The 21483-nt window shown below is 45.0% G+C and overlaps 2 protein-coding genes across 2 annotated transcripts in view; one reads left to right on the top strand and one right to left on the bottom strand.

Moving 5' to 3' along the window:
* Positions 1–11302, top strand: part of TDO2 (tryptophan 2,3-dioxygenase) — a 36702-nt gene extending 25400 nt beyond the window's left edge. The window contains exons 11-12 of the mRNA XM_068278879.1: positions 1926–2016; positions 10683–11302. Of these exons, the coding sequence (XP_068134980.1) occupies positions 1926–2016; positions 10683–10836 (245 nt within the window). The 3' untranslated portion in view covers positions 10837–11302. The remainder of the gene's footprint in view (positions 1–1925; positions 2017–10682) is intronic.
* Positions 11303–12065: 763 nt separating this feature from the next.
* The window catches only part of CTSO (cathepsin O), a 46950-nt gene continuing 37532 nt past the window's right edge, over positions 12066–21483 (bottom strand). Inside the window, exon 8 of the mRNA XM_068278880.1 lies at positions 12066–13196. Within this exon, the coding sequence (XP_068134981.1) occupies positions 13162–13196 (35 nt within the window). The 3' untranslated portion in view covers positions 12066–13161. The remainder of the gene's footprint in view (positions 13197–21483) is intronic.

Raw genomic sequence — 21483 nt, 5'->3', positions numbered from 1 at the left:
TCTGTACATTTTCTCACGTTTCCAGATACCAACCCAACCGCAATCTCAGACCTGCACACAACCTTCTTCTGTCCTCTAGAATCACCTCCTCACATTCACATATACAAGATTTCTTATTTGCTTCAGCTTCACCCATCCTCTGGAATGCTCTTCAACAACACATCTGTCACTCACCAACCTGTGAAATCTTTAAACGCTCCCTAAAAACTCACTTTTTCCAACAAGCATGCAATCTAACTTAGGCCACACACCCTTCAACCACTGATCAAGTAGTACTCCTGGCTAGATAATAGATCTTGCAATCTGTTAAACATTTAATTCATCAGGTTACATCTGTCACTGTAATTACCATTTCTGTATTTTGTACCAGTGCCATATTTGGTGTATACCATTATCTGTATTATGTACTCCACGTTTGTTTTTCATACTTTATACAGTGCCACGGAATATGTTGGCCTTTATATATCAATAATATTAATAATGAAATGAGCATTGCTGTAGCAATTAACTGCTACACCCATCATTTCACTTTAGAGACTTCCCAGCCCAACTATGATGACTGGGGTTTTATGTAAACATTGACACAAGGACTGAGGCTACACTGAACAAAAGATGCCCATTAACGATAAAATATGTTCATCAGATCGATTATCCGATTAGATTTGCGGTATTGAAAGTAATGAGAAAGCAATTACTGATCATTCGCATAAACTGGACTTTCTCTCTTCACCATCAATGCAAAATCCAACATCCCGAATGACGAAGTTCTTTATATTTTTTTTTACATTGACTTTCTCCACATACTGCATGGATTTCTTTACAATTTGATTGTAAAAATCTGATCGAAAGATCACATCTGAGGAAAATATTGTACCGCTAATGGACACCTTCACCTTTTGTCGGGAACTGAAAGGTGTACTTTGTACTTATGCTGTGTCCTGAAAAAAAGAAAACAGGACTTACCCGGGGCTTCCTCCAGCCCACCGTAGCCCTCAAGGTTCCCGGCATCCTCCTGGCCCTCTCTGCGGTCTTGCTGGCTGCTCCGGTAATGCGCCAACTTTGGGTGAAATCACACGTGCTTGACCCCACACTGCATACCAGTCACGTCATCACACCGGCTGCCGTAAGAGTCCTGCGCATGCCACTTCATTCTTTAGAAAATCGTGCCACCTGGAGCCGCCATCGGGATCACGGAGGGGGCCAGGAGGATGCCGGAGGAGCTTGTGGGCTACGGTGGGCTGGAGGATGCCCCAGGTAAGTCCCGTTTTCTTTTTTTAGGACACAGCTCAGGGTTTAATTGCACATGATTTTTGGGATGCAACCCATGTGCTGGCTGATTAAGGCTGGTTTCACAGAGGGACGTTACAGGCACACGTTAGAGCAGCCTGTAACGCACTCCACCGCACAGCAATGAAAAATCAATGGGCCGTTCACAGTGCCCACGTTGCGTTACACAGTAACGCTGCGCCATTACACAACGTACTGCATGCAGTACTTTGTAAGCGGCAGAGCCGCGTTAGACTGCTTGGACATGCGCAGTAATGTTGTGGAGGAGCAGAGAGCAGCCAAGCACATGGCTAATTAATATTCACTGCACTCAGTGACGTGCAGTGTTTACTTCCTGGAGCGGCCGCTCTGTGCGGCGATTGGCCGGGCGGGACCACGTGTTGCCGCATGCGTCCAAGAGTGCGCATCACGGACTCCAGAGTGAGCTGCACAACGCGGCTCACTCGGACGTCCACATCAGAGAGCACCAGGCGTTGCGTTGGGGGCACGTTATGCGACCATAACGTCCCCTAAAACGCAACGTCCTGGTGTGAAACCAGCCTAATGGAAGAACCACAAGTGCTATAGTTTTGTCCAGATAATTTTAACAGGAAATCTTTACACAGCTACATACTGACATCTACCATGTCCTTCCTCAGATAATCATGTGTGTATGGTGCACAGAATGATCGGCAGCAAATCTGGAACAGGTGGCTCATCTGGTTACCAATATTTACGCTCAACGGTCAGGTGAGATGGCTTTATACGTACTGCAATATTTTACTGTGTGAGAATGTGTGAATCTAACCATGTACATGCAAGCTTTACACTTACCAGGTAGTGGTAAATAGCATAAATAAAAAGAACTAGAAAAGCGCATACAATGAAGCTGCCAACTATACATCTTCATTGTACCACCTTGCCACATCTGTATAATACAGTATAAGGACCAATATCAGCGCTGAGTAATATGTTGGCGCTTTATAAATACAATAAATATATAAATAGACAGAAAAATTTTAACAGATACTATAGGTAAGATGTCATGCTTTATGGAGGTGAAAAGATTGTACAATCAAGATTGTATGGCTTTTGACCCACTTACAGGTGGCCAAACTCGGTACAATTGAAATTTCTTTTCAATTTTTCTGATTGATTGTAACGTTTAAAAATCTGACCAATGTAGCACACCGATGTTTAATTTTTCCCCAATTATAAAAAAAAAGATTAAAAACGATGAGAAAATTATATATTTATTTATATTTAGAAATTGACAATCTACCCTACACCACTCAATTCTCATAAAAATTGATCAGAAAAAAAAAATCCACCACTAGCTCGCCTTAGATCAAATAAAAAAAAAAAAAAGCTGCTTGATTTCTTGGGACAACCAATTGTTTTATCGGATTGCCGTAAAATCAGATCATTTTATTGTATTATGTGAGGTCACCTTAGGAATCCCCCAATATTAATAGCACACAATCAGACATCAAGAATGAACTACTGCATGTGGATTTGTTTTGCAAAGAATAAAACAACTCATGTTAGTTTTTATTGCGAACATCTTAACTTTGTACACTTGCAAGACTATCTTTGGTTGAGACATGGGTTTAGGAGCATCCCGTAGGAGACTGTAGTGTGTGTATAAAGCTGCTTCTTGAAGTTGTTTAGCAATCCAATACTCTGGAAAAGTGCTGCACCATCACCTGTGTAGCATTCATGCCTCAAACTGTCGCTCTAAAGCTCAACACATGATCATTTAGTGTGACTGTGAGGGCCCAGTTCCACTAGCTGAGACGCGCGGCGGCACTTCCGGGTCTGCAGGAACACAGGCGAATCCTAGAAGCAGTGCCATACACGGATATGGGATTCGCAGCCTCCCGCGCGAAAACTGGGCAGTGTCAGTCGAATCACTAGGGTAAGCGATTCGGCCGGCGGCGCCAGTTTCCTTTGCGGATTTGGAGCGAAAACCGCTCCAGTTGAAACGGGCCCTTACTGTGCATGTGTACACACCTTTACATGGTAGCTTAAAACTGCTGCGCTGACAGATTTCCCTATTATAAAGGAAAAAAGTAATGAAGGAAGAGCTTGTGTTTAAAAGTATAAATTAGATCCTCGGCTCTATGCAGAGAGCAGCTCACTTCATTAGGTAGCTGAAAATGGCAATATTGACAGTTCAGCATACAAGTGTATTGATGGATAAACCACTGTTGATCTTCCCTCAATCATCCTTGTCAGTGTGATAGCACCGTCCAGGGATCCAATATGGAACCTGGTAGCTCTCCAGAGGTGTCTCTGGACAGTAATCACAAAACCAGATTACCATACACATTAAACAAATTTTCCTTGTTTATAGGTCATATTAAAACATAACTTTTAATAAATTACATCTGATAAAATAGAACAATGTACAGATAGACTGTCAATTACTTGTATAGTTGAACTCAGGGGTGGAGATACTCCATTATAGCTCACTGTAGACCCAGAGTTTAAAAGTAAAAAGGAGATATACAAGTAATTGACAGTCTATCTGTACATTGTTCTATTTTATCAGATGTAATTTATTAACCACTTGCCGACCGCCTACTTCATATTGGCGGCGGCAAAGTGGCAGCCCCAGGACCACGTAACGCAGATTGGCGTCAGGTCCTGGGGCACTCTCTGGCCGGGGATCGCGCGCTGGGATGCGCGCGCATCCACCGGCAATAGGCTCCGCCCACCCGCGACGTCAACCCGCCGGCCAATCGGAAGCGCCGGCGGGTTGTTAACCCGACGATCCCCGGATAGGAAGCGTATAATACGCTTTGTAATGTTTACAAAGTGTATTATACAGGCTGCCTCCTGCCCTGGTGGTCCCAGTGTCCGAGGGACCACCAGGGCAGGCTGCAGCCACCCTAGTCTGCACCCAAACACACTGATCTGCCCCCCCCTGCCCCCTGATCGCCCACAGTACCCCTCAGACCCCCCCCTGCCCACCCCCCAGACCACCATTTGCACACAATCACCCCCCTAATCACCCATCCATCACTCCCTGTCACTATCTGTCAACGCTATTTTTTTTTTTAGTCCCTAAACTGCCCCCTGCTCCCTCCTGATCACCCCCCCCACCCCTCAGATTCTCCCCAGACCCCCCCAGACCCTCCCCCCCCTGTGTACTGTATGCATCTATCCCCCCTGATCACCTGTCAATCACCCGTCAATCACCCATCAATCACCCGTCAATCACCCCCTGTCACTGCCACCCATCAATCAGCCCCTAACCTGCCCCTTGCGGGCAATCTGATCACCCACCCACACCAATAGATCGCCCGCAGATCCGACATCAGATCACCTCCCAAATCCATCGTTTACATCTATTCTCTCCTCTAAACACCCACTAATTACCCATCAATCACCCATCAATCACCCCCTATCACCACCTGTCACTGTTACCCATCAGATTAGACCCTTGCGGGCACCCAATCGCCCGCCCACACGCTCAGATTGCCCTCAACCCCCCCCCCCCTTATCGATTCGCCAGTGCATTATTTACATCCGTTCTTCCCTGTAATAACCCACTGATCACCTGTCAATCACCCCCTGTCACTGCCACCCATCAATCACCCCCTGTCACTGCCACCCATCAATCAGCCCCTAACCTGCCCCTTGCGGGCAATCTGATCACCCACCCACACCAATAGATCGCCCGCAGATCCGACATCAGATCACCTCCCAAATCCATCGTTTACATCTATTCTCTCCTCTAAACACCCACTAATTACCCATCAATCACCCCCTATCACCACCTGTCACTGTTACCCATCAGATTAGACCCTAATCTGCCCCTTGCGGGCACCCAATCACCCGCCCACACGCTCAGATTGCCCTCAGACCCCCCCCTTATCAATTCGCCAGTGCAATATTTACATCTGTTATTCCCTGTAATAACCCACTGATCACCTGTCAATCACCCATCAATCACCCCCTGTCACTGCCACCCATCAATCACCCCCTGTCACTGCCACCCATCAATCAGCCCCTAACCTGCCCCTTGCGGGCAATCTGATCACCCACCCACACCAATAGATCGCCCGCAGATCCGACATCAGATCACCTCCCAAGTGCAGTGTTTACATCTCTTCTCTCCTCTAAACACCCACTAATTACCCATCAATCACCCCCTATCACTGTTACCCATCAGATTAGACCCTAATCTGCCCCTTGCGGGCACCCAATCACCCGCCCACACCTCAGAACGCCCTCAGACCCCAGCCCTGATCACCTCGCTAGTGCATTGCTTGCATCTATTTCCCCCCTCTAATCACACCTTGAGACACCCATAAATCACCTCCTGTCACCCCCTAGCACACCTACCCATCAGATCAGGCCCTAATTTGCCCCGTGTGGGCCCTGATCACTCGGCCAAACCCTCAGATCCCCCTCAGACCCCCTTCCGATCACCTCCCCAGTGCATTGATTGCATCTATTTTCCCCTCTAACCGCCCCCTGAGACACCCATCAATCACCTCCTGTCACCCCCCTAGCACTCCTATCCATCAGATCAGGCCCAATTCATCCTGTCATCTAAGAGGCCACCCTGCTTATGACCGTTTCCACAAAATTTGCCCCCTCATAGACCACCTGTCATCAAAATTTGCAGATGCTTATACCCCTGAACAGTCATTTTGAGAAATTTGGTTTCCAGACTACTCACAGTTTTGGGCCCGTAAAATGCCAGGGCAGTATAGGAACCCCACAAGTGACCCCATTTTAGAAAGAAGACACCCCAAGGTATTCTGTTAGGTGTATGATGAGTTCATAGAAGATTTTATTTTTTGTCAAAAGTTAGCGGAAATTGGATTTTTATTGTTTTTTTCACAAAGTGTCATTTTTCACTAACTTGTGACAAAAAATAAAATCTTCTATGAACGCACCATACCCCTAACGGAATACCTTGGGGTGTCGTCTTTCTAAAATGGGGTCACTTGTGGGGTTCCTATACTGCCCTGGCATTTTAGGGGCCCTAAACCGTAGGGAGTAGTCTAGAAAACAAATGCCTCAAAATGACCTGTGAATAGGACGTTGGGCCCCTTAGCGCACCTAGGCTGCAAAAAAGTGTCACACATGTAGTATCGCCATACTCAGGAGAAGTAGTATAATGTGTTTTGTGGTGTATTTTTACACATACCCATGCTGGGTGGGAGAAATCTCTCTGTAAATGGACAATTGTGTGTAAAAAAAATCAAAAATGTGTCATTTACAGAGATATTTCTCCCACCCAGCATGGTTATATGTAAAAATACACCACAAAACACATTATACTACTTCTTCTGAGTACGGCGATACCACGTGTGACACTTTTTTGCAGCCTAACTGTGCTAAGGGGCCCAAAGTCCAATGAGTACCTTTAGGATTTCACAGGTCATTTTGAGACATTTGGGTTCAAGACTACTCCTCACGGTTTAGGGCCCCTAAAATGCCAGGGCAGTATTGGAACCCCACAAATGACCCCATTCTAGAAAGAAGACACCCCAAGGTATTCCGTTAGGAGTATGGTGAGTTCATAGAAGATTTTATTTTTTGTCACAAGTTAGCGGAAATTGATATGTATTGTTTTTTTTTCACAAAGTGTCATTTTCCGCTAACTTGTGACAAAAAAAAAATCTTCTATGAACTCACCATACCCCTAACGGAATACCTTGGGGTGTCTTCTTTCTAAAATGGGGTCACTTGTGAGGTTCCTATACTGCCCTGGCATTTTAGGGGCCCTAAACCGTGAGGAGTAGTCTAGAATCCAAATGCCTCAAAATGACCTGTGAATAGGACGTTAGGCCCCTTAGCGCACCTAGGTTGCAAAAAAGTGTCACACATGTGGTATCGTCGTACTCAGAAGAAGTAGTATAATGTGTTTTGAGGTGTATTTTTATACATACCCATGCTGGGTGGGAGAAATCTCTCTGTAAATGGACAATTGTGTGTAAAAAAAATCAAATAATTGTCATTTACAGAGATATTTCTCCCACCTAGCATCTGTATGTGTAAAAATACACCCCAAAACACATTATACTACTTCTCCTGAGTACGGCGGTACCACATGTGTGGCACTTTCTTGCACCCTAAGTGCGCTAAGGGGCCCAAAGTCCAATGAGTACCTTTAGGATTTCACAGGTCATTTTGCGACATTTGGTTTCAAGACTACTCCTCACGGTTTAGGGCCCCTAAAATGCCAGGGCAGTATAGGAACCCCACAAATGACCCCATTTTAGAAAGAAGACACCCCAAGGTATTCCGTTAGGAGTATGGTGAGTTCATAGAAGATTTTATTTTTGTCACAAGTTAGCAGAAAATGACACTTTGTGAAAAAAAACAATTCAAATCAATTTCCGCTAACTTGTGACAAAAAAAAAAAATCTTCTATGAACTCACCATCCTCCTAATGGAATACCTTGGGGTGTCTTCTTTCTAAAATGGGGTAATTTGTGGGATTCCTATACTGTCCTGGCATTTTAGGGGCCCTAAACCGTGAGGAGCAGTCTTGAAACGAAATTTCTCAAAATGACCTGTGAAATCCTAAAGGTACTCATTGTACTTTGGGCCCCTTAGCGCAGTTAGGGTGCAAAAAAGTGCCACACATGTGGTATCGCCGTACTCAGGAGAAGTAGTATAATGTGTTTTGGGGTGTATTTTTCCACATACCCATGCTGAGTGGGAGAAATATCTCTATAAATTGACAATTGTGTGTAAAAAAAATAAAACAATTGTCATTTACGGAGATATTTCTCCCACCCAGCATGGGTATGTGTAAAAATACACCCCAAAACACATTATACTACTTCTCCTGAGTACGGCAATACCACATGTGTGGCACTTTTTTGCAGCCTAACTGCGCTAAGGGGCCCAAAGTCCAATGAGCATCTTTAGGCTTTACAGGGGTGCTTACAATTAGGCACCCCCCAAAATGCCAGGACAGTGAACACACCCCACAAATGACCCCATTTTGGAAAGTAGTCACTTCAAGGTATTCAGAGAGTAGCATAGTGAGTCCGTGGCAGATTTCATTTTTTTTTTGTCGCAAGTTAGAAGAAATGGAAACTTTTTTTTTTTTTTTTTTTTGTTACAAAGTGTCATTTTCCGCTAACTTGTGACAAAAAATAAAATCTTCTATGAACTCACCATGCCTCTCACTGAATACTTTGGGATGTCTTCTTTCCAAAATGGGGTCATTTGGGGGGGATTTGTACTATCCTGGAATTTTAGCCCCTCATGAAACCTGACAGGTGCGCAGAAAAGTCAGAGATGCTTGAAAATAGGAAAATTCACTTTTGGCACCATAGTTTGTAAACGCTATAACTTTTACCCAATCCAATAAATATACACTGAATGTTTTTTTTTTTTATCAAAGACATGTAGCAGAATAACTTTCGCGCTCAAATGTATAGGAAATTTTACTTTATTTGAAAAATGTCAGCACAGAAAGTTAAAAAAGTCATTTTTTTGACAAAATTCATGTCTTTTTTGATGAATATAATAAAAAGTAAAACTCGCAGCAGCAATCAAATAGCACCGAAAGAAAGCTGTATTAGTGACAAGAAAAGGAGGTAAAATTCATTTAGGTGGTAGGTTGTATGACTGAGCAATAAACCGTGAAAGCTGCAGTGGTCCGAATGGAAAAAAAGGCTCTGGTCCTTAAGGGGTTTTATGACTGCAGTCCTTAAGTGGTTAAAGTTATGTTTTAACATGACCTAAAAACAAGGAAAATTTGTTTAGTGTCACTGGACAGATCAGGATATTAGTAAATCACAGGCTATTGCGAAAAGGCAAGTTACATTTATTGAGCAAAAATAAAATGCATGCAGTAGCTTGATGCGTTTTACAAGGATCCGCCGCATTTCATTACAGGCAGTTTGGCAACGATCAGTGCTTTTTAAATGTTGGTACTGTAGTTTCCCCATCATTCACACAACCGATGCACTCGATCCCGTTCTCTCATTTTGAGCATTTCTGCTCGGCGCATTAGTATTCCCCTGCGGGAGTCAAAATGCCTTGCAACAATTGAACCATGGGAAGCGCAACCTGAGGTTGACTAATGCTTTTCTGCTCGGTAGCAGAAAAACATTTGACAGCGTCTACAAAAGACGCAGCTGCCTCTTACACTTTAACCATTGCACAACTCCCAGAGTAGGGGTATGCCATGAAATTCCTCAAAAGCAAGCCCTTCACGAAAGTCTAGACCGTTTCTTAAACCATAAAATGTACAGTATTTAACAATTTAATCTTACACCGCAGCTTTGAAAAGAATGGCAAGGTAGACCTGGTGCACACGATGCGTTTTTGGTAGCGTTTTCAAAACCGCTGCCGCTTGTGAAAATGCTTGGCTAATGTATCTCAATGGTATGGTGCACATCAGCGGTTTGGGGTTTTTAGCAAACCGCATACGTGGCTCCTGCAGCATTTTTGCTGTTTGCAGATGCCTTTCTGCCTCAAATGTAAAGTATAGGCAAAGCTCAAACTGCTCGGAAAACGCTAGATCAGAGCAGTTTTCCAGGCGTTTGTTACAGTAGCTTGCAATGTAAACAGAGGCGCCAGCAGAGTAAAAATTTATCATAGGTAAAAACAGATTAGCGGGGGGGGGGGGGGGGGGTCTTTGGGCAAGGGTGGACTTACCTCCCCAAAACCAAACACAACTACTATGTATGGTTTAAACAAGTACTCCAGAACAAATTCAACGCGTTTCGCAGGTCTCTAGCCCGCTTCCTCAGGCAATAATAAAAATTGGAGTAACTCAGAAGTTGTGTAGCCAAATACAGCGCCTCTGTACTTGGCTACACAACTTCTGAGTTACTCCTATCTTTATTATTGCCTGAGGAAGCAGGCTAGAGACCCGCGAAACATGGAGTACGAATTAAATCTTGTTTAAACCATACATAGTGGTTGTGTTTGGTTTTGGGGAGGTAAGTCCACCCTTGCCCCCAATCTTTTATCTGTTTCTACCTATGATCAATTTTTACTCTGCTGGCGCCTCGGTTTCCATTGCAATTATTGTTATCCACCTGGTGGATGAGTGAATGTTTCTTATTGCTGCTACATTGGCATTCCTTTATCATCATTAACACACGATTGGGGCTCTCGATTGGGTTTTTGCTTTTTTTTGTTACAGAAGCTGTTCAGTAACAGCTTTACTGTAACAATATATGAAATCTGCTACACAAGAACTCTCCCAAAACCGCTAGACATGTTTAGAAAATCTCTCTAAACATGCTTAGAATCGCTGTGAAATCGGCTTCAAAAACCTCTAGCGTTTTGCAGATCTGCTAGAGGTTTTTGGTGTGCACTGGGCCGTACATAGTTTTATTGGTATAAGTTAAACTGATTGAACAAATAGACTCTAATCGGCAGGTTTTTCCTTTCTGTTTTGCTTCTTCCTTTCTCTCAAACAGTGACCGATACAAAGTGTTTGTAGATCTCTTCAATCTCTCAACGTACTTGGTGCCAAGACACTGGGTACCCCGACTCAACCCCAACGTACACAAATTCCTGTACACAGCAGAGTGCTGCGATAGCTCCTACTTCAGCAGTGATGATTCTGACTGAGGGCACCATACAATCATCAAGCAGGAGATGTCCATGCCAACTGTTTATACTACACAATAACTTATATGTCATGTCTTCCATAATTAACTTTGTCATATATATTTGATTTAACAAAAGCTAAGGAAAGCCCAAAGCCATTGCATCTTGCAGCATAGAAATTGTAAGATTATTGCATGGTATAACAGATCGTAAATATTTGTAGTTGTATGTAGATAAAAGAATGTATAGAACATGTACGTAGTATGTGGAGCTGTGTAGTACACATGGCTTCAGCTATATATAAGCCTGACTTTATGTAAAGAGTTAAACACTATTTAAAGACATTTGTAGTTTAAGTTACTTTATTTATACAAAATCCACACGAAGCAGTGTGCTTTGAAAATATATTTGTCATTGAATTTGTGCAATGTCTGTAATTGTAACTAATCTTTTCTATATAACATTCAAATATAACAGTTCATTTGTATTCATATTGTGTGCTTATTTTACAACATACATCAGTACATACAGTACAAGTGCAAAATCAATTCCAAGCATACATATACATCAAATAAAATGGCTGGAATAATGTATACCCCAGAAGGCCACACAGACACTACTTGTTATATAAAAGAACAGTGGGGAGGGGATGAGGGGTGTGTACAAACAGACACAGGGCGATGATGAACCAGTCAGCACTAGCCCTGATACTTAAACATAACGCCTGTAATGCGTTGGCACTTTATAAGTAAACCGTGATTATAGTAACAGGGCTTTAAAGCAAAATAAACATCAGCAAACAGCACAGGATATAGTAAGGTTCCTGACTGGAAAACAGTTTTTTTTTCTCTGTATGAGCCCAGCCTAAGACTATCTGAACTTTTAAAAGTCCCTGGGACCCCTTGCACTTTTCTTACCTCTGAAATACAGAAAAAAAATGTAGGGAATTTACAACAATTATTGCACAGACCATCCCTACTCAGGGATTCTAACAAAAGGTCATACAGCAAGTGACTAACCAGGATTAATTTGAGCTAGATTAAAGTAACCGCAAGGTGAAAAATAGTTTTTAATATTTATATTTACCTCAGTGTTCTAGAGACTATTCAGCTCTCTGAAGAGAGGCCAGATGAATGAAGTAGTCTGGAGGGGTCTGAAGAGACTTTAGAACACCAAGATGGTATATTTTAAAAAATGTTTCATCACCTCAGGTGCATTTTACAGTTGGACAACAAAAATAATTCAGAAAATCAACAAGTTGTTTTTATTTTATTATTTGCTTCAAAGTGGCAAAACGTTTCCTACACATGCTTGGATCATATACTGTAGGATTACTAAAAGGACAGTGAATTAGAATTGTGTTAGTGCTGTTACATGTACATACCCACAACATACATCCAAGACAGTCTGGATTTATTAAAAACAAGTTCCCTAGTTTAGTAATCTCTCAAAAATCCTGACTATAATTCAATATAAGCCAGAAGAGAGTTGCACATCTTCACCAACTACTACATAACCTTTATAAATTTCATCCCGGGTTTGCTGGTTCACCAATTTCCTCTCCATCCAGTAAACTGAACTGCGTGTTTAAAAAAAGTGAGTCTTTGAGCATTGTTAGTGCTGTGGATCTGCAGTATGCAAAGTTACATTATACATTTGAATGTATTTCTGCTGTACAGGTTTTAAAATGATCAGAGTTCCTGGAAAGATTGTACATGTACTCCCAACACTTCTCCCCAAACCCAGTGAAGATGGCAGGGATAGCAGAGAAACAGATGCTAAGATATGTGCAGCTTTCTGAAGCTTTATGTACAGCTTTGTAAGGCTTTCAAGACAACATTTCATATTCTGCCACGGATAATAGTGCTCAATAGCTCAATAAAAGGGAAAGGAAAGCTATAGATGACAATCCATTTTAAGTGAGATGAATTAGTAGTCTAGAGAGTATGCGTTCTAGTGAGCTAGACTAAGATTGGGCATCAGGCAGTCTGTGCATTGAGAGCCATCTATGTGTGTGCTTATACAACACAATACAGAACCAGTGTTTGCAAAAAGCATTACAATATTTGTCGATTCAGAAAAGAGGCCTATAAACCCTTTACTTATGTTGATCAGTCTACTGACACTCATTTTCAGGTTATATGAACTGGTCAAGCTTGTATTTGCAGCTTGTTACATGACGACTGCAATTAGGGATTTGTTGCCGCACAAGTGCAGTTGTCAGCTATCACAGTTCCAGTATAACTCCTGCCAAAAATGGCCGATATTCATCATAGTTCTGATCAGAAACATTCTCTTTAGGAGGACACAGTCAGAAACGCGGCACATCTTGCAGTCTTACTAAAATCACAACAATGGAAAGGTTACAAAGTCTGCAACTCCTGTGAAGAAAAAAAAAAAGTTTTTAGTACCCGAAAAAAAAAAAAAAAAAAAGGAAGGAAATTTAGTACAGAATGAATAATAGTAATTTTAGAGGAAAAAGATGCCCACCAATGAAACTATTTTTTTCGTCCAATCTTACCATTTCTATATAAGGGACTACCTAGACCTAGAGTATTCAAAGTATATTCACTCAGTTTGCCATTCTACTACACAGCTTTGGTTAGGGTTGGTTCACATGGGCTTCTAGTCGTGTCTCGAATAAATGCTTTTCTGCAAACGTGCAAAAAAAAAAAAAAAAAGCATTTCGCGTCTTTACATTCAGCGTTTTTCACCCCCGCAGGAGGACACAGGACCATGGCAAGTAAGACAGGAAACATTGTGATCCGAACACGGCGTATATGCATAGAATGGTCAACACCTGTACTGAAGCTGCCCATTCATTTGAATGGGAAGTGCTGTAACAATGAGCAGCGCGGCTGGCGGTAAACATTCTACAAGAACCCGTGTGAACTGGCCCTGAGATTTGGAAAAAAAAAAATGCTATCATTAGCACTTGGCCACTAATGATACAATTTGCTGAACGATCGTTTACGACCACTAACAGACAAAAATATCCTAATCAATCCGATCAGATTGACAGGATTGATCCGAAAATCGGATTGACTTCATTAATCAGATCGGATTGGTTAGGAGATTTTCCTCTGTTAGTGGTCGCAAACGATCATTTCCACGCATTCACCGGATTGTATAGTTGTTGGCCATCTTGGACACTCCCATTTCCAACTGATTAGTGGTGAAAGAAGCTCTACAACCTAAAAGGCAACAGCCGTTGTGTTCCCCAATACAGTATACTGTATGGCCTAGTGCACACCAAAAACCGCTAGCAGATCCGCAAAATGCTAGCTGATTTTAAAACGCTTTTTCTTCTTTTTCTGCAGCGTTTCAGCTAGCATTTTGCGTTTTTGTGAAGCGTTTTTAGTGTAGTAGATTTCATGTATTGTTACAGTAAAGCTGTTACTGAACAGCTACTGTAACAAAAACCGCCTGGCAAACCGCTCTGAAGTGCCGTTTTTTAGAGCGGTTTGCGTTTTTCCTATACTTAACATTGAGGCAGAAACGCCTCCGCAATCCAAAATCTGCAGCAGCCCGGGAGTCGGGAAACGCCTCCCGCTCTGGTGTGCACCAGCCCATTGAAATACATTACCCAAGTGTATCCGCAGCCGCAAGCGGATCGCAAAAAACGCAGCCGAACCGCTCTGGTGTGCACTAGGCCTAAGTTCTGATATGTGAGAAGCATTACAGACTATAACAGAAGCTATCTGCATTATGCAAGCCCCACACAGCCAGGAAAACAAACATTGACAGACTGTGTAGAGTCTATTTGACGGGGTAAAGTTAGCTGTGTAGTGAGAGGACCTGTCTAATCAATACTTTCTGTTAGGATGTGCAGTTTATAAGGCTGATGAAATTCATAACACGATCTGCATCTGGCCAACACAGATTCATTTAAATTATACATTTAGGAAAGGTGTCAGTACTAGAGGCGTAACTAGAAATCACTGGGCCCCCCTGCAAAATTTGGATGGACCCCCGCCCCGGGACCGTTTAGGGGGGCTAGAGGGGTTGCAGCAAGAGGGGAGAGCATGGCCACCGTGGAGGGGGGACACTCCCCAGCCCCCACTGGTATAGCCTGGTCATTAGGGGGGGGGTGTAAGACTACGGTCCTCAAGTGGTTAAAATCTGAGGAATGGGAGTCGGAGTCAGATGATTTTTTTCACCCACTCCATAGCCCTGCTAGGGATGTGGAGTCCAAGTGTCAGAGCTGGAGCAATTTTGGGTTCCTGAGGTCGGAGATGTCAAACTGAGGAGTTCGAGTTTTTTGTACAGACTCCAAAGCCCTGCTCTGGAACTCTACTTTCCTAATACTATTAGCCTGGCTACTCCCTTTATCACATGTATGTAAAATAGGTGATTAACACTGCTTCCTGATGTTCCTGTGCAGCCTCTGTACCTATTGTATCTGGTGTCCCCAACCTCTTAAAATACAAGTTCATTTGGACATGTACTTTTCTCTTGCCTCATATTTAGTACTTATGCTTGGAAGTTATTAACTTGAAATTTGTAGAAAAACCTTATAAGAATAATGGTAACAATAACATTAAAGAGAACCCGAGGTGGGAATTACTTTTACTATTGGGGCACAGAGGCTGGTTGTGCGCACTAAGACCAGCCTCTGTTGCCCCATCGTGTGCCTCCATGTCCCCCCTGCTCGCCGCTATACCCCCCGCATTGCTGGCGACACGCAGCGTGTCGCCAGCTCAATGTTTACCTTGCGCTGTCAGTCAGCGCTGCTCCCCTGCCTCCTCCGCATCGGCGCACCCGCCCGTGTCCCTTCCCTCCCGCTGATAGGAGGGAAGTGACGCGGCGGGTGGCGCCGATGCGGAGGAGGCGGGGGAGCGGCGCTGACTGACAGCGCAAGGTAAACATTGAGCTGGCGACACAGCCAGCAATGCGGGGGGTATAGCGGCGAGCAGGGGGGACATGGAGGCACACGATGGGGCAACAGAGGCTGGTCTTAGTGCGCACAACCAGCCTCTGTGCCCCAATAGTAAAAGTAATTCCCACCTCGGGTTCTCTTTAATAACAGATTAGGACCGGTTTGTCCACTCTAGAGAGATTATTTTACATGATGTTGCCATTGACACAAGATGGGAGGTGACAGGAAATCTTTAAATCACTTAAAGGGAACCTAAACTGAGAAGGATGTGGATTTTTCCTTTTAAAACAATACCAATTGCCTGACTCTCCTGCTGTGTCTCTAATACTTTAGCCATAGCCCCTGAACAAGCATGCAGATCAGGTGCTCTGACTGAAGTCAGACTGGATTAGCTGCATGCTTGTTTCAGGGTGTGATTCAGCCACTGTTGCAGCAAAGAGCTCAGCAGGTCCAGGCAACTGGTATGGTTTAAAAGGAAACATCCATATCCCTCTCAGGTTTAGATTCCCTTTAACCACTTCCCGACCGCCGTATTGACAAATGGCGGCCGGGAAGTGGACCCCGCAAGGACCGCCGTATAGACAAATGGCGGCGGTCCTTGTAGGGGCATGGGCGGAGCGATCGCGTCATCCGTGACGCGATCCTCCGCCTCTCACCCGCCGCAACATCCCACCGGCCATACGGAATCGCCGGCGGGATGTTAAATAGACGATCGCCGCATACAAAGTTTATAATACACTTTGTAATGTTTACAAAGTGTATTATACAGGCTGCCTCCTGCCCTGGTGGTCCCAGTGTCCGAGGGACCACCAGGGCAGGCTGCAGCCATCCTAGTCTGCACCCAAGCACACTGATTTCCCCCTCCCCGCCCCAGATCGCCCACAGCACCCCTGAGGACCCCCCCTGCTCACCCCCCAGACCCATGTTTACACCCAATCACCCCCCTAATCACCCATCAATCACTCCCTGTCACTATCTGTCAACGCTATTTTTTTTTACCCCCCCCCCTGCCCCCACCCCCTCCTGATCACCCCTTTACCCCTCAGATTCTCCCCAGAACCCCCCCCCCTGTGTACTGTATGCATCTATCCCCCCTGATCACCTGTCAATCACCTGTCAATCACCCATCAATCACCCCCTGTCACTGCCACCCATCAATCAGCCCCTAACCTGCCCCTTGCGGGCAATCTGATCACCCACCCACAGCAATAGATCGCCCGCAGATCCGACATCAGATCACCACCCAAGCGCAGTGTTTACATCTATTCTCTCCTCTAAACACCCACTAATTACCCATCAATCACCCATCAATCACCCCCTATCACCACCTGTCACTGTTACCCATCAGATCAGACCCTAATCTGCCCCTTGCGGGCACCCAATCACCCGCCTACACGCTCAGATTGCCCTCAGACCCCCCCCTTATCAATTCGCCAGTGCAATATTTACATCTGTGCTTCCCTGTAATAACCCACTGATCACCTGTCAATCACCCATCAATCACCCCCTGTCACTGCCACCCATCAATCACCCCCTGTCACTGCCACCCATCAATCAGCCCCTTGCGGGCAATCTGATCACCCACCCACACCAATAGATCGCCCGCAGATCCGACATCAGATCACCTCCCAAGTGCAGTGTTTACATCTGTTCTCTCCTCCAAACACCCACTAATTACCCATCAATCACCCCCTGTCACTGCTACCCATCAGATTAGACCCCTATCTGCCCCTAGGGCACTCAATCACCCGCCCATACCCTCAGAACGCCCTCAGACCCCAGCCCTGATCACCTCGCCAGTGCATTGCTTGCATCTATTCCCCTCTCTAATCACACCTTGAGACACCCATCAATCACCTCCTGTCACCCCCTAGCACACCTACCCATCAGATCAGGCCCTAATTTGCCCCGTGTGGGCTCCTGATCACTCGGCCAAACCCTCAGATCCCCCTCAGACCCCCTTCCGATCACCTCCCCAGTGCATTGATTGCATCTATTTTCCCCTCTAACCACCCCCTGAGACACCCATCAATCACCTCCTGTCACCCCCTAGCACTCCTATCCATCAGATCAGGCCCAATACAACCTGTCATCTAAAAGGCCACCCTGCTTATGACCGGTTCCACAAAATTCGCCCCCTCATAGACCACCTGTCATCAAAATTTTCAGATGCTTATACCCCTGTACAGTCATTTTGAGACATTTGGTTTCCAGACTACTCACGGTTTTGGGCCCGTAAAATGCCAGGGCGGTATAGGAACCCCACAAACTGACCCCATTTTAGAAAAAAAGACACCCCAATGTATTCTGTTAGGTGTATGACGAGTTCATAGAAGATTTTATTTTTTGTCAAAAGTTAGCGGAAATTGATTTTTGTTTTTTTTTCCACAAAGTGTCATTTTTCACTAACTTGTGACAAAAAATAAAATCTTCTATGAACTCGCCATACACCTAACGGAATACCTTGGGGTGTCTTCTTTCTAAAATGGGGTCACTTGTGGGGTTCCTATACTGCCCTGGCATTTTAGGGGCCCTAAACCGTGAAGAGTAGTCTAGAAAACAAATGCCTCAAAATGACCTGTGATTAGGACGTTGGGCCCCTTAGCGCACCTAGGCTGCAAAAAAGTGTCACACATGTGGTATCGCCGTACTCAGGAGAAGTAGTATAATGTGTTTTGGGGTGTATTTTTACACATACCCATGCTGGGTGGGAGAAATCTCTCTGTGAATTGACAATTGTGTGTAAAACAATTGTCATTTACAGAGATATTTCTCCCACCCAGCATGGGTATGTGTAAAAATACACCCCAAAACACATTATACTACTTCTCCTGAGTACGGCGATACCACATGTGTGACACTTTTTTGCAGCCTAGGTGCGCTAAGGGGCCCAACGTCCTAATCACAGGTCATTTTGAGGCATTTGTTTTCTAGACTACTCCTCACGGTTTAGGGCCCCTAAAATGCCAGGGCAGTATAGGAACCCCACAAATGACCCCATTCTAGAAAGAAGACACCCAAAGGTATTCCGTTAGGAGTATGGTGAGTTCATAGAAGATTTTATTTTTTGTCACAAGTTAGCGGAAAATGACACTTTGTGAAAAAAACTATTAAAATCAATTTCCGCTAACTTGTGACAAAAAAATAAAAACTATGAATTCACCATACTCCCAACGGAATACCTTGGGGTGTCTTCTTTCTAAAATGGGGTCATTAGTGGGGTTCCTATACTGCCCTGGCATTTTAGGGGCCCTAAACCGTGAGGAGTAGTCTTGAAACAAAAATGACCTGTGAAATCCTAAAGGTACTCATTGGACTTTGGGCCCCTTAGCACAGTTAGGCTGCAAAAAAGTGCCAATCATGTGGTATCGCCGTACTCGGGAGAAGTAGTATAATGTGTTTTGGGGTGTATTTTTACACATACCCATGCTGGGTGGGAGAAATACCTCTGTAAATGACAATCTTTTGCTTTTTTTTTTTACACACAATTGTCCATTTACAGAGTTATTTCTCCCACCCAGCATGGGTATGTGTAAAAATACACCCCAAAACACATTGTACTACTTCTCCCGAGTACAGCGATACCACGTGTGGCACTTTTTTGCACCCTAACTGCGCTAAGGGGCCCAAAGTCCAATGAGTACCTTTAGGATTTCACAGGTCATTTTGAGAAAATTTTTCTCAAGACTACTCCTCACGGTTTAGGGCCCCTAAAATGCCAGGACAGTATAGGAACCCCACAAATGACCCCATTTTAGAAAGAAGACACCCCAAGGTATTCTGTTAGTAGTACGGTGAGTTCATAGAAGATTTTATTTTTTGTCACAAGTTAGCGGAAATTGATTTTTATTGTTTTTTTTCACAAAAGTGTCATTTTCCGCTAACTTGTGACAAAAAATAAAATCTTCGGGGCGGAGCCGGCAATGGAGGAGTGAAGACGTGCTGTCGCTGAGCTCCCGGGCCCGCATGATGAATTAGCTATATTCTAGACACTATCGCCTACTTTCTCCGGCTAAAGTGGCATGGACAGGGGGAAGAGGAGCAAAGCCAAGGATCGTGCACCTCAGACCCCTTCTCAGAGACCTGTAACCCGCTACTTTCAGAGGATCGTCCCGGACACGGAGGCCTCTAAGATGGCGGATGAATCCTCTCCCGCACCTCCAGCCGTTGAACAACCTAACACAAGCCTCACAGCTATAAGCGGGCTGGAAGATATCTGGAGATACCTGAGGAGCCTGCCTACTAAGCAGGACCTTGACGAGCAGACAGAGCGTATTGTGTCCTCCACGAGGGCGGAGATCTCCGGGATCCGCTCCGACATTGCAGGCCTGACTGACCGGGTATCCTCCACAAAGGCGGACATCGCGCAACTCCGGGCAGAGATCGCCATCCTTAAGGCAGATAAGAAGAAACAACGCATCTCCACACAGACCCTTCGGGCACAGATGGAGGACATGCAGAACAGGGGCCGCCGTAACAACATCCGGATCCGTGGCTTGCCCGAATCATTTGAAACGGACGCCATCTTGCCCGCCCTACGCACCATCTTTAATGGCGTGCTCAACCGCCCCGTGGACCAGAAGATTAAGTTTGACCGGGCGCACAGAGCCCTCCGGGCTATGCCCTCCGCCCAAGACCAGCCACGGGACGTTATTTGCCGCCTCCATAACTACAAAGACAAGGAGGACATCATGATCGCTGCACGAGACAGGGGCCCTCTGACGTGGGAGGACTCCACAGTTATCCTCTACCAGGACCTGGCTCCTTCCACACTAGCCCAACGCCGCGCCCTCCGCCCGCTCCTGCAAGCTATGCAGAATTCCGGCGTAAAGTATCGGTGGGGATTCCCGTTTCAGTTGATCGGACAGAAGGGATCCAAGGCTAGTGTACTACGCTACCCAAGTGACCTCACCTCCTTTTCTCAGGCCCTCTCTCTACCATCTGTGGATCTACCGGACTGGGACCCTGATGTTTACTCCGATCGCCCGCAGAAGCCGAAGAAAGCCAAATAAGTCGGGCTGGTCCGTGAGTAATGTTTACCATTGAAGGCTGCCCCTTTGTTGCTTGTGCCGCTTTTTTCCCTTATGCTGAACATCCTCCCTATGCTCCTTAACTAAGGCCTGTCTGCACTCTTAGCACCCCGAGCTGTATCACTCCTCAGAGTGAATACCTCACCCGTCCTTGAGTGACTGTAACTGCCCACCCTCAGAGGCCTAGGGTTTGCCACACTCTGACCCATTACGGATATGAGCCTCTCATTCATTTTTTTTTTTTTCTTTTTTGTTTCTGCCCCCATTTTTTCCTGTTGGGGCTACCCCCCAGCCCCCCTTCTTCTGATCGATGATAGACTGCTGCATCCCCCTCCCAGTGGAGAGACCTCTTCACCAACATGCAACTGTTTACATAATCGGCAGGCGACTTGTCTATTAACTCTGAATATATATACTATTTCATGTTCACAGCATGCATTAATCCGATGTTATACATTGCTATTATGTCCCCTGTGGGGAAGATGTGCGTGGCTTGGGGGATGCGGGCGGGGGTCTTAGGCTGAGGGGGGAGTGGGGGATAGCTTCCCCCCTTTTTTCTTCTTTTTCTCTTGGAGGGTTGAGGAGCCTTGCTGGGGATGAAGGGCAAACGTACTCTAATGCTCCCACTCATACAATGTGACCTTTACCTCCTAGCAACGGGTTCTGGGGGAGGGTTTATAATGAGCGGGGATACTTTAGAGTGTGGAGCACAAGATATACTTAGGGGGAGAGATATAAGCCTTAAGGTCTCTTAATTGT

This window comes from Hyperolius riggenbachi, chromosome 1 (assembly GCF_040937935.1).
Source record: "Hyperolius riggenbachi isolate aHypRig1 chromosome 1, aHypRig1.pri, whole genome shotgun sequence".
In the NCBI taxonomy this organism is placed as follows: Eukaryota; Metazoa; Chordata; class Amphibia; order Anura; family Hyperoliidae; genus Hyperolius; species Hyperolius riggenbachi.
This window is presented reverse-complemented; position numbering and strand designations above follow the sequence as displayed.